The sequence below is a fragment of the Cydia pomonella genome, chromosome 16 (genome assembly GCF_033807575.1).
Source record: "Cydia pomonella isolate Wapato2018A chromosome 16, ilCydPomo1, whole genome shotgun sequence".
Lineage (NCBI taxonomy): Eukaryota > Metazoa > Arthropoda > Insecta > Lepidoptera > Tortricidae > Cydia > Cydia pomonella.
In genome coordinates this window covers 9,337,500-9,354,719 of record NC_084718.1, presented here as the reverse complement: position 1 = coordinate 9,354,719, position 17,220 = coordinate 9,337,500, and the positions used below count along the sequence as shown (strand labels likewise).

Here is a 17,220-nt window from a genome sequence, read left to right as displayed (position 1 = left end):
ATGTTAATACAGAACCTACATGAACCTTCTGAATATATAAAACGTGATGTTGGTTTGTACGATATTAATATGTGTTTTCGCATCCCTATCGATCTTATAGTAACGCAAATGAAATGCATTAATATCAAATCATAGGGTTTTTTTTTCCGAATACACATCAAACTTTTCAATTCTATACCAATACGGCAATGATATCTAAATAAATAAATAATAAAATAAATATTATAGGACTTTATTACAAAAATTGACTAAGTCCCACAGTAAGCTCAATAAGGCTTGTGTTGAGGGTACTTAGACAACGATATATATAATATATAAATATTTATAAATACTTAAATACATAGAAAACACCCATGACTCAGGAACAAATATCCATGCTCATCACACGAATACATGCCCTTACCAGGATTTGAACCCGGGACCATCAGCTTCGTAGGCAGGGTCACTACCCACTAGGCCAGACCGGTCGTCAAATAACAACACTCAATCAATAATTAATATCTATACGCATACATAAATACTTGAGAACTTGGAGAACATTTTAATAACCAAGATGATGTAATCGTGTAATTCTGAATCATTTCTGGGTGTTGGATTACTCCTCCAATATACCTCCAGAACTACATATACATGTGACATAGGGTAAGTCCGGGGGTAGTTGCCATAGTTTTTTTAAACGCGATTAAGTTTCGTGACATGGTGGTGATGTAAAAAATATTTTCACTAATTAAAACAATCAACAAGTATTTAATGTATTTTTTTAACAAATTTTTGGTCACATCCTTACTGCCAAGCATAAAGTGAAGCATACTAAACAAAAACTAGCGACATCTAATCATCAGAACCACGAAATATTTCGATGGGCCATCTCACCCTTATGGCCATCTACCCCGGAACTGACTATTGCTTACCGAGATCGTTGCTTCAGCCTAACCAGTATGAACATGACTTTGAGTCCCCTTACCTAACAACCATATATATCAGTATCGCACTTCTATGTGTAAAAAAGTGACATACATACTTGTATGTACTTACACGTATTGGTTCACCTGAAATAATGTGCTCACTAAGCGACGAAAATAACAACACGGGGTTTAGTTTGGTGCAAGCCCAATTTATTGGAGTATACAACGTATTATTCAGATTAGGTAATCCATATCCCTACCCTTCATAATTACAATTTTCAAATTAATTTGTGTAAGCTTGGTTGCAGGAATTACAACAAAATCTTTTCATAGAGGAACGCATTGGCCCAATTATCAAAAAACCTACCAATGGTACCTTGTAAAAACCCTTTTATTTTCTTGTTATTAATCAAGACATTCACCGCTAAGTTTGCCCAGAGCATTTCAGTCTCGTGTAACATAAAGATAAATGATGCAAACAACCAGGTCATTATTTTTAATTTACCACGAAGTTTCCTCGGCAGTAATAAACAGACAAACCCTTAAAAATTTACTTAGTAACACAAACAAGGTGTCATGAAACTATTTTTAGATGGCGATTAAGCCTGTCCTCGAGCTGTAATAGAGGCGTTAAAAGAATTTTCAGACCAGCCAGCCTCGACACGGGGACTAAACTGGCCCGTTAGCGCTAACGATTATTGCTTCTCGCCCTCCTATTTTAGCTAAATGACTCGTATTTCATGATAGAGCGGGAGTTTTCCAAAAACGACATTTATTTCTATAACAAAAGCCAACACGACCAAACTCAGTAATTGATATTGTTTTAAACTGAAACAAAACACGACTTAATTCCCCACGAAATTCCGGCACATTCTCGGCCATAACACTCAAGAAAGTAGTGCCAAAAGGGCGCATAAAGGTTTTTAATTTGTTCTGGCGAAGTTTGGGGAGGTGTTCCGGCAGGAGTATAACAGTGGCCCGCCATTACATAGGCCGTTAGGGCAGGCTACGTGGCGCCCTACTAACTGGGATACGTGCCGCGGGTACCGATGCTGTATAGACAAGAGAAATTTATCCGAGACAAAAACTGACGGGACCTTGGTTATTTTTGGGGTGAACAGTTATTGTAAGGAAAATGGTTTTTGTCCATAACAAATGGACCAAAGAACGCGAACAAAAGTACTTGTCAAATAATATACTCATATTCATACTCATTTATTTATAATGTTCTTAAAATTTGAATCTATGACTAGAATTATTTTTCTGAATTGATGTGATTTATGTCTAGAATTAAAATTACAATAATGATTATGTTCATTAAATTAAAATTATAATTGAAATAATGTGTCAAATTATATATATAATAGAATAGAATATGTTTTTATTCCTAAACACAAACAAGTAAATTTACACGTAACATAACGTAAAAAGATTAAAGTACCCTAAAATGGCCTCAGCATATTGCTAGCGACTTCCAGCGCTATATATATTTTTTTAACCACCATATTACAATAAATAGTTATAACTGTCAAATTGTAATTCTGTGGATACCCCAATTGAATGTAATTTAAAATTGGAAAAATCTGAAGAAGTTTGTAAACAATACCCTTATCAACAGCTGATAGGAAGTCTAATGTACCTAGCTGTACTTACACGTCCAGACATTAGTTACAGTGTTAGTTATTTGAGCCAGTTCAATAATTGTTTTTCGGCTGAACATTGGTCACATGCAAAAAGAATATTAAAATATTTGCAGAAAACTAAATCTTTTGGCTTAATTTTTAAAAATGATGATAAAAATTTGGAAGGCTTGGTGATCCTGACTGGGCTTCAAATAATATAGACAGAAAGTCATACACTGGCTTCTGCTTTAAATTATCAGGCTCTGTTATCTCTTATGAATATAAAAAGCAGCAAACAGTGGCCTTGAGCTCAGTTGAATCTGAGTATATGGCAATTTCTGAAGCGGTCAAGGAAGCAATTTATTTAAAAAATTTGCTTTTTGAAATTGTTGTATGCGACTATAAAATTGTCTTATACAATGATAACCAAGGGACTTAGAAATTGACTGAGAATCCTTTGTTCTATAAAAGAACAAAACATATAGATGTTCGTCATCATTTTGTTAGGGAAGCTGTCGCTAACAATCATGTGAAAATTGTTTATTTGTCAACATCTGAAATGCCTGCAGACCTTTTGACTAAAGGTTTAAGTAGTGTAAAGCACAATTATTTTGTTCGAAAAATGGGCATTCGGAACATTGTGTAGTGTAGTTAGATTTAATTGTTATTTTGTTTTTTAGAAACTACACTTAGATTATTTTGATAAGTGGAGGTGTTAAAATATGTATCTAAATAATCTAAGTTAATTACTACTAGCGCCATCTGTTATACACGATATGTAAACCGTACATGTGTCATTGTCTGTGACATAAAACCCACAACCCATAACCTCAAATGAAACGAATAGCTGTTGCAATGAGACTAATTTATTTTTTTAATGTCACAGACAATGACACATGTACGGTTTACATATCGTGTATAACAGATGGCGCTAGTAGTAATTAACTTAGATTATTTAGATACATATTTTAACAATAACCGAGAAAAGCTCGGTCGCCCAGGTACTAGTAGATAAATCGTTAAGTACAAACAAAAAATATATACATACAACAAGAAAATACAGCATAAAGACATACAAATACTAAATTAAAATAGAATTGTAGATGAACCGACTGCGATTTTGTATTTTGTATCGATTGGTTTTGGATCGTTTGATTTATTTAAGGTATTAGGTATATACGAAATTTAATTTTATTCATAAACAATTTTAAAACAGCAATCAGTATGTTGTTTACATGTAGAAAATTACATGATAAACATTTATGATACCAATATTGCAATATATGTCTAAATTACTTATTGTACGTGTAGTGTGTTCTTGAAATTTTCTACTTGAATTGAGTTTAGGTATAACTATTTAGTTTAATTAAAATATAATATAAAGTCTAGACTCTAATTTAAATAAACTAAGTGGTATTCTGCATCCTAGCAGCTGTTGCGTCGCAATGAACTAGTGTATACAAAGATTATAATCTGGTATTTTGCTTCACCACAAAATTGTGTAGGCGCAAGAAAATACAAATCACTTTTTTTTTAATACTTTTAAAACATGTTAAACCTCCTTTCACATCTAAAGGTATAGTATTGGATCGGAGGCCTGAATTATAAAGTGACATTTTGTGCAGGTCCAGCAGAATATTTAATAATAGGTATCTCTACCTAACTTGCGCGCCTCACCTTTAGTTATTCACTTCTTCAATGAAGTTGTTTTTCTCACTATATAACGTTAAAGCCCAGTTTAATATTTAAGACATTCATCATACATTGCTATCACACGTAAATCTCTGCAGAAAATAAATGTCGACTCGAAACAGGCTGCAAGGCAAGACACCGGGGCGCCAAGTCAAAACGTCCTATCTTGATAGGAGCCACCGTGTTATATGCCTTTTTGATTAAGGAACATTACCTGCCCTGTATTCCTAAAGCCTACAAGCAAGCGCAAGCGTAAGCAAGCGTTGGCCTCAGTTGGACCAGAATAAGTGTTTCCTCCGATAATAAAGAGTTATTCGGACCTCGGGGTTACATTTGCCTTGAACCGTACACTCGCTTGTGTTCTTGGAACAAAGCCTGGTGAAATAAATCAGCGCATGTCGCCGCGGCCGCAGGTAGCCGCTTCCGCACTAATTCTCGCTTCGAGACAAACAGCCGAGGCAACACCCCCGCTTTAAAGGCTTAAGTCCCTCCTAAATTTATTAAGAATGATGATCTTTAAGATTGTATGTGCTCTTTTCATCAGAAAACAAGGTAGGTACTTATGTTAAATATAAACTACCAGCACATAACCATATGTTTAAATTCTGAGTTCCTTACAAAAGCAAACGGAATCTCCAATTAGCGTTCAAATCTGTCGATGACGTTGGCAGAGCCGTAAGGACTTGGTCTCCGGTTGACATATATTACGCTTTGTATAGCCCCAAATTCTATGGGAAGATATCAACATCCCTGCATCGTCGGCTTCGTGGCGCTACGCTGAAATGACTAGCATGTAGGTACATTTATATTCCAGATTTATTAGTGCCAACTGAATTGGTTTTAGTTTCATCTAAATCAGTTCAGTGGTTATTGATTCCTCATACAAACTTCCACCTCCTTTTAAGGGACAATTTTTGGGATAAAAACTATCCTATGTTCTTTCCTGGGGCTCAAACTATGTATCTCTATACTAAATTTCATCTGAATCGGTTCAGCGAGTATTGATGCCCCATACAAACTTCCACCTCCCTTATCACACCCATAGGTAAGGGATGGTTTTTGGGATAAAAACTATCCTGTGTTCTTTCCCGAGACTCCAATTATCTCTATTTTCAAATTGGTTCACCGGTTTAAGCGTGAAGAGGATTTTTTTTTGTATATTTTATACGTTTTTGTATCAGAATATTATACCATAAATGAATTTGGCATTACGTTAAACATATTATACCATAAATGAATTTGGCATTACGTTCAACCAACACCGAATATCTTCCATCCAATTTTTCTCCTAAAGAACACATTGCAACTACTTTCTCCTGTTTATTCGCAGACACAGCACACAAGCGCGGATGGTGGTGAGCGGCGGGAACGCGGTGCACGTCGTCGGCACCTTCAAACACCTCGGCACCGACGCCGACTTCAAGGTAAATATCGCCAGTTCATTACTGTCTAATCGTAGCTGATGAGATGTCATTAGGAACATTCGATGTTTATCATAGATAATGTTTATTTACTGTTTGAGCTACGATTAGCCATGGAAACTGACAATTTGGTTTAGGATTTGATTCAGATCGATAGATTCGTTCCGTTAATGATTCCGACTTCCCGATAAGTGAGAATGGAATACTATCGACCCGATTTGGACAATGCTTAGAAGGCACAGCGGTACGATCAGGGTACGATACCGATCCGTTACTGTCAAAAGTGACATTTGTTCAACCAAAAAACGTCACTTGAGCGGCGTGCAAAAAACCACTCAAATCGAACCGTTTTGATCAGATTGACGTATTAATTTTGTCAACAGTTATACCTGACGACGAACGTGACGCAGGCGGACTTCAACATGGGCTACACGATGACAGGCACGCTGGAGCGCGGCTGCCGCTCCACCAATACCTTCCAGATGACGCACTTCGCCGTGCTGCGGCGGTGCGACCACGACGGCCACCATCTCAAGAACTCATAAACGTCAAAACAACATTTACCGCATATTAGGCAAATCACACAATTACACCGCACTTCTCCGATACAGCGCTGTAAGCAACTCTAGATCACAAAGATTAAAGATTAGATTATAAAGTCAATCAAATAAGTACTGCAATTGTTAGTGTTTCTCCACAAATAAGTAAACTTCGTATTATCGTCACTCTGTCAATAAGGTGAACCTAAATGAAATGAAATTGTAATTTTCTTAAAAGCTACAAATATTTGTATGGTATAATATTTATTTCCAGGCTTACAAATTTGTCTGCCAGCCTCATGTGATGATATTTATTTTATCAATATTCTAAACAATCTGATGTTAAATAAACAGCTAGATAAACTATTTTGACATATATCAGAGCCTACCAAACTGTCGAACTTTAGTACCGAAAAGTAACAAAATTCGTTTATCGTAACTACTACATTTAGTTTGGCAGTTTTGTCGAACACAGAGCGCCGGTAATATTGCGCACGTGGAAAGGTCGAACATGCGTGCGTTCGTTCTGCCTGATTAGGCGGGCACATTCGCCCGGACCCTGTCCGGTACTTTACCTGAGGGTAGCGTAACCCGTTGCAACACTCTGCGCCCCAGTCTCCCCTCCGTTCGGTAGGCTATTAGAGCTAACAGCATTTGTCCATTGGAAACAAAATGAATAATTCGAATCCAATAGCTGGCAGACAGCTCGGTAATGATAATGGATGAAGTCTGTACTTTTAATTATTGATCGTAACTGCCCAGGGTTGAATTTATGTGAAGCGCGCGGATAAGACACAAATATTAAATTTTAAAGATATGATAGGTAGATTATAGTAATATTTTTAAATACGCATTCAAAACTGAGATAAAAACCTAGTTGGTGTAACTCATGATCTCGAAGGATGTTATCCAAGGAACTCTTAAGTTAGTGCATAATATTAGGGTTACTCATAATGCCAAGCAATATTGTGATCTCGAATTTCAACCATTTGAATAAAGTTAATGTTACAGCATTTTGACTAACGTATTAAGATGTGCTATTTATTTGTAAACTGTTTTAATATTTGCAGCTATTGTAGATGTAAATATAAGGATAACTGTATAAATAATAGTACTAGATGTTATTACGAGATTATTTTTGTAAAAATCGATAATAATTAAATATGATAAAGTGTCGAGTAGAGCCTTCTTTGTTTTTTCTTTTTTTTAATTTTAGTGTTTCGCTTTCCTCGTGTAGAATTTTAATATTCTCGTTGTCGTTTTTCCTGAAATTGTAGATATTCTCATAACAACCAAAATCTTCATGGGCAGATATCCATAGTCAGTTTATTTCATGTGAATTATAGTGTTAAAAATAGAATATACGATCATATTTGGGGCCGTTGTCATGTGTCCAGATAATATAATAAGTACAGAGTCAGAAGTACCTGTTGTATTAATAAATATAAACAAAAATTCTCTACACCGCCTCATACTCAATCCACCAAAAATTTAAATGTTGTTTAAAACTTATTTATCTTTATTATTCCACTGACTCGAAGCAAAATACAGGGGGTTAATACTATATTTTGCTTCGAGTCAATAATAATAAAACAATAATTATTCCACTCAAAAATATATTTAATCAATCCAGGGTTTATCAAGTTAGAGTCAGACAAATGCGCAGCAAACTAAATCTAGTCTCACTTACTAGTAGGTACAGTGCAACTTATAGGTACTTTACTCGAGTAAATATGTATGTTCCTTGTTAACTACCTATAGGTACTTTTATGAACATAATCAAAGCTAGATATCAGTTAGCAGTAAAAATGCTTCAAAATTCAGTGTAAAACATTATTAATAGATTGTACAATCGGTTTAAATTCCAAGTCTTTAATTAAAGATATCTACCATTGTAGGCGAGATCTTGCGGTTTAGTTGCAGGAAGACAAATGCCGGAAATTTCAAAAGGCTTTAGCCTTCCTTCAATGAATTGACTTAGAAGGGCAGTTTATTTTCAATGAAATCACAAGTTTATATCACGGGTGTTAAACCCGTTAGAACTAAATGACGGTCAACATATAAAATACATTTATTAAAAAATCTCGATAATTTCAAGTAATCTACAGAAAACCTGCTTGTTTTATATTTAACAAAACCACTCTAGACCCCTTTGTACTATTTAAAACCGTAGAAAACATTCTAGTAATTAATGTTTCGTGATCCAGTAATGCAGTTTGGAATAGTATTTTGTATCGACTATGAATATTGAATAGGTTATATGATAGGGGTTATGTATAAGGATCGAATAACACAAACGTCCAATATCGCACTCCCTCCAGTGTTTACACACATCATTTTTGTACAAAGTTGCGAGTATTTTATTGGCTACTATTTGATTATATATTGCCTATTCACTAGGATATTTAAGTCCTTTCGCAGAGTCTACTAATGTGTAAAATCAAGTAGGGTTAAACATAACGATCAACTAATGAAATCAATGCTAGTATGATAAGAATAATCTTCCTTGTATTAAAGACTAGCAATTTACAACATTTCTTAGGTGTGACCCAATTACTCAAAATCATCATCAATCATTTCTAGCTAATAAACGACAATGAATCCAAACAACTCCCTTTAACCCTTTACAGGAAAATTCAAACACGGTCGTCTTTGAGACCAATGTTTATCAACGTTACAATTACTTCAATAAAAAAACGTTTGCCTGTAATGGTGTAAAGATCAGTGTTTCTGATGTAACAGAGGTATGACATGTCTGTCTAAAGAGAACGTTTTACAATATGTAATGTAGAGTATTATGTTAAGTCGACTTTTGAGATATTAATGATCTAGACGTGTGCGTTGTGCAATATACCTACGTAGAACTTTTATCCACATTGGAAAAATTTTAAGTAGCCCATAACGCCATGGAATCTTGTTAACCTTGCATTCATAAGTGCATTCTATCTAAAATTAAAAATGTTTGCTCAATTCCACCCTCAAGCGACACTTATTTACTCATATTTAATTTTAATTACCTTATTATTGAACTATAATTATTACTGAAAGCAAGTGCCAAAGACAATTAGGGAGCTTTTACTGTAAGTTTCAATTAATTAATTACCTAACGATGTGTAAGTAGTTAAGATATATTGTAAATATTCGCTTCATTCATGTTGTATGTATTTCGTAAAAGTATCGAAATGATTGAATAAATTGTATGAAACAGGAACGTTTTTATTCCCCCTTTCTGTCTCTCCTTCATAGCGTTGTCCCACACCAGTCCCACCACACATTTAGTATTTCGCTAATACGGAGTAGCAGTGAAGCCACTGGATGAACTGAAAGACAACCTATGAAAAATTAATTGAATTGATCATGTCACGAGCCATTGAAGTACGATAGCAGTGTGCTATAACGATTCGAACCAATTTCAAAAACAATGCCAACGCAAACAAACCTAACATTAAAAATTCAACGAAAACTGAATATGTTATACTCGAACACGATGCCTCAATATCCTGAAAAGTTGATCAGGAAAAATATTTGTTTTATAAGATAACTGACGTGACAAGTTATTGATATGACAATTTGACAGCCTAGACCACATAGTATAGTCAAGTTAACGAAAAGTATGGAAGTAAGTCGTGTAGTCGTGCTTTTTTTGGATTCGTTAGATGGCGCAACTAGATTATTTCCCCCGAGTTGCACCGTTTCTATTATGTACGGAAGACCGTTAAATTTTAGGTATAAACTATAAAGTGCCGCAATTTTGGAGTAAATTAAAAGCTATTGGGTTCAAGCTAAGTAGTGTATAGAGAACACCTTGGTGCATAGTATATCTTAATTAAAAAGATGTGCAATGTATGATACCCTAAAAACATTTTTTTTTTTCGATTGCGGCTCGAGGATAAGTCAGTCGGTTGGTGCAATCTCAAGTTAAGCTTTTTAAAGCATTATAAACATTCAGTTAACTTTGCACGCCTGGGCAAATTATGGAACATGTATTTTTAATTATTTTGTACATTGTGCTTCGGGGGAAATTAAGAGAGACGTGAAAATTTTAAAAACGGTACTTATCTAAAGACACTACATTTGCACTAAATAAAAAATAGATTTTTTTTACCGGAAGTTTGTCAAAAAGTAAATAGAATTAATCGCAACGAACTGCAAGCGAAGGTGGTTGGCCGCACGCGGCGCGGGGCGCGCGGGGCGGGGAGCTAGCGCAGCGCGCAGCTAGGGCTTGCAATATCCGACAATTTTTCGGATCCGGATACATAGAAATAGGATATCAAGAACGACTGTCAAACTTCAAAAGTGCGACCAAAAATGAAATGCAAGTTTGTGCGTAAATTGTCTATGTGAGATCAAAAATAGTGATGTCATGTTACAACATATTAATAATCTATCGGTGTTTGACCGCTTTATCGACTACTTATTCAAATGTGTTTGATTGTATAAAAAAATGTTATACGAGTAGGTATGAAGGCGCTTCCTTTAGGGTCATATAGGGCCCAAAAGGTGCCTTTGATGAAACCAGCACCATATTTTAGTATGTTGTTAAGCATGTTATTTTGACAAAAAAACCATCGGGAGACAGTTTCTAACGTGGTTAAGTCACCAGTTATGACGTCATCAAAATGGCCGGTGCCGTGTTCAGAATATTGCGTATACCACAGAAAGTATATCACATGTAAGCTTGTGTGGGGTGTCATAAAAAGCAAAATTAAATGCGCTACATTATCGTTTATACATTTGACCTTGTAAGTACCATAGTTTGCGAGAAATGTTAAGTTTTATTTAAATTTTCCCGAAAAAAAATCCGTTTTTTGTTTTCATCAACTTTACTAGTAACTTTACAGGAAAACATTGTATCAAGATATGAATGCTACATTAGCAAGCTATTAAATTCCATTAAAATTTTGAAAATCGGTTTATAAACAAGCAAATTACCCTATTTTTGTTCCATACCGGATGACACCACCAAGAGTCGGATGGCTGTTTCAATACAATTTGCAAGGCAAATGATGTTTAAGTAAAGGTAACTTGCTGAACGATATTTATAGTAAAGTAATATTTTCGATAAAAGTATTATTATCAAAATTAAGAATACTGAGATCGTTTTATTGTAATTTACTCCGAATCTAGCTAATTAAAGTTACACACTAATTAAACAAATTTTTTTTACGTGATATTTTGTCTCAGAGCATGCACCTTCGCATGCGCAAAGCATAGTGTATTTAAATCCGTGTTTTACTCACCCACACCCTGTACAGCGTTCTTTGCACTTGCAAGACAATAGCTCCTTGCAGCTGAGACTAGCATCAGGAAGGGTTTTCTACAAAGAGGTGTACGCTGGTCCATCATTTTTGTTTCGCCAAGCCTAGTTGCAAGAATCTAGCATTTGTGGGTCGCTATTCAGGTAAATTGGTCCCAATGTGGGTCTGTTAAGCCCTTTTTATATGCTGTAAGAGAGCATCCTGTTGAAGGAATATACTCGATCGCTCTGTTTTTAGGGTTCCGTAGCCAAATGGCAAAAAACGAAACCCTTATAGATTCGTCATGTCCGTCTGTCTGTCCGATTATTTCCTAAACAAGATCCTCCTCGCAGTATTTACATTACCTATTTGTGTCACTACTGGGTGTCACTACTATATGTAGGGTTTGCAATTAGAATATTGTGATATTCTAATTATTCGAATATCCACCAAAATAAAATCCTAATAAACGGATTTAGATAACACAGAAATAACGTTTTTAACTATGTTTTAATACAATGATATTATCCCAACCAATTTTAAATGATTACTTGATTATTATAATAGCTAACATAATGTTATCTCTAAAACCGTACTTAATATGGAGGGTTTATATCTGGATTAGCTGGTGCATAGTTGAAAATAAATCCAATGCCTCACCTCGTTGAACACGAAACGTCATGAAATACTAACTATGAAAGCAATACTTACTTACTTCACTGGATCAGTGACCCAAAAAGAATCTTGGCCTTTGACACAAGTACAACGTCACTCTGCTTTATTCTGCACCACTCCACGCTAGTTGGATACTCCGAGGGCGTTTTAGGGCTACATCGCTCCTATCTTCTCACAGCCCGATTCTCTCCCGTCCACTCCAAGTGACCAAGTCTGCGAAGTCGTGCGGCTATAATCTCGCTAATTATATTGGGTGCCGCAACTAGCTACTCTAGCTCCCTATTTTTCCTACGCTTTCATCTTCTCTATCTTCATCTCTGATAGGTCCCAGAATATTCCGCCAGAATTTCGTCTTCTTAACTAAGAACTTGTTCTTTTTTTTCTGATTCAGAGTCCAAGTGTAATACTTACCGATGCCATTCATCAAAATCTAATTATTGTCTTATATACTTGAATCATGGACAGTCTACTGATCAGCTTGGATACTAGAACTCGGTGAAGCGCTGCTGAGCATCTTAGGGCATTTTGGATTCGAACATCTATCTCCTCTTCCCGATTACTTTAGGTAGGTCTTTTCTTTTCGATCTGCGGTGGCAGCATGGTTCTATTTTTATCACTTGTCACTATGCCCTTCATGACAAATGATAAAGAGCCGACCATCTTAGCCCTATTCATTTGGAGATATTCTAGTGGTTGATTATCAGACCAATTTTCTCTCCTTCCTAGCCTTGGCCTCCAGGTCGCTTTTGTTTTGAGCCTATAGCCCCAAGTCATCAGGATATCCAATGATCTAATGTTTGCATTAAGCAATATTCGCATTCATTGTATAAAGTTACTGCGTGACATGATGTACTTATCAAAATTGATGTGCTGTTAGTATTTGAATTGCTTAAATATATGAAAATACTATATTTAAATGACAAAATTATTCATAAATTTCATTAGAAAATTGTTTCGGTTATAGGTCAATAACCATATTTAACGGATCCGTAATATCCGGATCTTATGACCCGCTAGATCCGGATCTTATAGTTGACGGATATCCGGATATTTCGGATATCCGGATCTCAAACCCTACGCGCAGCGATTGTTCCGAGACAGTTTGTTTGACACTTTTGACGGGCAACGAGCACAAATCTTTCTTCTGGCATTAAAACGGAACTATTGTTTTAAACAATCATTGAGTGAACTAAGTAGTCTAACGTTTTCGTATGTATATGAAAAAACGCGATTTTTCGAATTTAACAAACATTGAGCGTACCTGTATTTAATTTGTTGACTGTCTGTCTGCATACTCAGAAACCTTTTACGAGAGGTATGGGCATTGTGAATGTGATCTCGCGCTGTGTGGTAGGGCACAGCACAGCGGATGTCATTCCAGATCTAGAGCAGAGCCCAACTGGGGAAGTACCTCCACTTTACAGAAAATCGCAGTCAAATAACACTAGACCCTACTCATAGTGTTGTGTTCCTGCCGGTGAGTAAGGTTGCCAGAGCTCAACGAGGGCTGGGAGGGGGTTAGGGTCGGCAACGCGCATGTAAATCCTCTGGAGTTGCAGGCGTACATAGGCTACGGATACTGCTTACCATCAGGCGGGCCGTATGCTTGTTTGCCACCGACGTAGTATAAAAGAAAAAAAAAATCATACTATTTTTGCAGTACGTACATGCCACTACTCGTGCCTACTACTACTACGTACTAGCCGTGCTTCGTCGGTGCATCTACGCGCGTTCCTTCTCTTGCCACTAATCACGCGCTTGTCGCTTCTGTGTATTTATTGCTCTACGTTTTTGGTACTTGATTACAAAACTGCATGTTCCGTATAAAAATGCCAATTTTTTATGGGGTGCGAATGTAAACAAAATCAAATGAATATGATTGCATCAATTTCCAATAGTATTAAAATTTCCCCCGAAGTACAACGACAGTAAAACATGAAAAACTACTTTCCGGGTGTCGCACCCTGGTGCGAATTTGACATTGGATTTAGATATTTTTTCTAATTATTTACTCAATTTGCACCGAGTACGTTACTTTCCCCAGACCCGCAATGGCCAAAATAGATTTTTTTGTATGTTGTTTTTTTTTTACCTGTTCCGTAGCTTAAATTAACATAAATAACACGTGCGAATTTAGATATAAGTGTTGTAAAACGTACGCCAAATTGCACCGAGTACACCTTTTTTCTCTTCTTAGTTACAACCATTACATTATTTTCAGCCGATTTCACCCCTTTCCGGGGGGGTGAATTTAGTAATGATTGTATAAAGTTCGATTTTTAGCCCATACAAAACAATCCGTAGTGATTTTATTAGTCCTTAGAATTAGTTCCTGACTTTAGTGAAATTTGAGCTAATTTGACCGTACTAACATGTGAATTAATTGTTATTTTCACCACACCAGCTCGTAAAGTCTCTCTTTTTTGTTTTTGTTCATGAGAAAGTTAAAAAATCAATCAAATCAAATGAACATTAATAAATTATCATACAAAATCATCATTTAAAAGTCAATTCTACCAGCTAACATAAGGGACCAACTCAAAGTTTGCATAAATTTACTTTGCCTCTCATGTGAATAAAATGCAACTTTCTCATCAGTTTTCGAAGAAGCAAGTTTGGTGAAAATTTAATTACATGATGCGTTTTCCCGGTTACATCCGAAAGGAGCCCAGCGGAGTTCATTTTTGGAAACCTAATTCCAAGTTGACGCAAGCATATTTAACGTAAGCGGTTGCCGTCTGGTAAAAGGGAACTGCTGATGCCTTAACAAGTATTGTAAGGACATCTTGAAATTCATTGTAGTTATTATGAGATAGACGTAAATAATTGTAATGACATTTTAAACTTTTAGTGAAGTCGGTTTTTTCTAATTAAATGTAGGTATACGATATCTTTGCCAATAAAAATTAAGGTTGCTCGTTTATACCTACGTAGTTTAAGTACATAAATGCTCGTACTTTCTGCTACATTACCTCGGCTGACGTATCAAATCACAGCGGAATCGAGTAAACAGCCGGTTAGAACCGCACGAGATCTCGCTCCACGAATTATTCTGAGCTCGAGCACCATCATCAGCAAATCAAATTCACGTTACACAACCCATTTCTGACAGATTGCAGGAAATCTAAGCTAAAAGCAGTTTTAGTAAGCAAATGTATATAGGTAGGTATATTTCATCCGGAAGCCCGTCATTGTTCTCCCTTGTTTAGCCTCTCAAAATGTCATTAGTACCCTGATAAGTTTCTTGAAAACACGAGTTATTCCCGTCAGCTCGACACTCTGCTAACAAAGGACGCACATTAAACCACCTACAGCTTTGTATCGAGCCATGTGACAGACAAAAGCGCGACAGATAAACGCACTAAGATGTTTCCTCCTAGACCCGTTATTCTCGTTAAGATTCCACGATTCCCTTCGAGCGGTTTTCAGTTGTTGCTAGTACTTTTCCGGCGTAATTGCGGTAATATATTCACTTATCTCGAGCGGTAATCCTTCCCCAGGTGCGTCTCTAATTCCCTGTTATCTTGCGTTAATTTCCCTCGCATAATCGTCTCGCAAATTGATTGTACTGCCCGCGTTCACGAGATTAAATTAAAAATATTTCGTTCTACCGCTAATGGGCATAAAAAAGTGCTCGCATCATTTTTCACGAGCGCGTCGTAATAACGCACAGATTACGAGGGAAACTTTTGGAATAACGTAAATTCGCTGACTGCTGACTTTAATATGTCAGCTTTTGTCCAGTCGGGTGAAATGACCTGCCGCTCAACAAGATGTAGATATTATGACGATTCGGAAATGATAACGTTTCAGGGTGAAATAAAAGGAATTATTTAGTTCAAATGAGGGATGTATTTGGCGCTTGTACTTGTTTGAATGTATTGGGGTTTTTAATGTGGTCTGTTTAGTTTCCAGTCGATATTAGGTACCTGGATGTTCCATTCCGCGCGGGCATGACGGCAAGAGTTAGCGCCGTTAAGTGCGCTCCGCAGGCACGTTATCCGCGGATTAATATAATTCCCTAATTTATACGCGACAAGCTCAGCGTGTTCCATTGTTATCGGGTACAACCGCGCCTTTCAATTACACAGCCAAGCCAGATAAATGTACTGCCGTTCAATTAAAGAAGACGGTAATAGTTCTCGAACCTCATACATACTTACGACCTTATTTTATTTAATTAAGTGTATCTACTTGTATGTACGCACCTCCCATCGCTTTGTAACTTGGTTAACGAACGTGGCTTCTGTGATTATTCAGAATCAAATGCGTTATTAAATAAAATATTACCCTACTAATACATAAAAAAGAAAGCGAGGTACCACGATTTTCATGAAAGTTTTAATTGGCATTTGAGAACTAAGAGACAGTTAAAATGAAGTTTTAACTTTTTTTGACTCTGTACGATATCCTGGCTTCCGGTTCGCGGGGCTAAAGCTCAGTACCAGATTTTAACTTTAGATTTGAAGTTTATATTTGCTTCTACTGCCATAAGCGTTTATCGGGTCAAATATAGCTTTGCGACTAAAACGCAGACAGGTATAGCTGATAAATTTTCTTATGGTGTAATATAACTAAATTCAGTTGTTTTATAAAACTTACGAGACTAAACCATCTACAAAGTAAAAAGACATCAGACCTAATAAGTAGTAAGTACTTAAAAACGATACTTAGGAAATGGCTACTCCCAATAGGCATATAGGTACACAAAAGACAGTTAATGCTACAAATCCATTCCATTTGCCATAGAACAGTTACATTTTGAATATAACTTATTTAAGTATAATTTAGACGTTTCTCAACTCAAAACACCGACAGTACTTAGCATGTTCAAAATTTAAGACATCGAAACTCCATTCGAGCAGAAATTAATACGACAAGTTGGTAGTATCTTTGGCAAGTAACGAGGGCACGTGTTATTGCATTATTCACATCTAGGATCATGCATGGATTTAGAGGTAGCAATACTCAACTTGTATTTATGCCGGCAGTTAGACTTTACGACTTTGAAATTATAATAGGACATGCTTAGCACCGAGTGGAACCCCACGATATACAAATGCATGCGCTAAGTGCATACGCTACGACTGTAATACGAAACTAAATTTAGTTCTGCAAGTAATCTAAAG

General features: G+C 36.3%; 1 protein-coding gene across 2 annotated transcripts in view; it reads left to right on the top strand.

Moving 5' to 3' along the window:
• Positions 1-9,386, top strand: part of LOC133526120 (uncharacterized) — a 77,353-nt gene extending 67,967 nt beyond the window's left edge. For both annotated transcript variants that reach the window (XM_061862599.1, XM_061862598.1), the window contains exons 4-5: positions 5,550-5,643; positions 6,024-9,386. In XM_061862599.1, the coding sequence (XP_061718583.1) occupies positions 5,550-5,643; positions 6,024-6,185 (256 nt within the window). In that variant the 3' untranslated portion in view covers positions 6,186-9,386. The remainder of the gene's footprint in view (positions 1-5,549; positions 5,644-6,023) is intronic.
• The last annotated feature ends 7,834 nt before the right edge of the window (positions 9,387-17,220 follow it).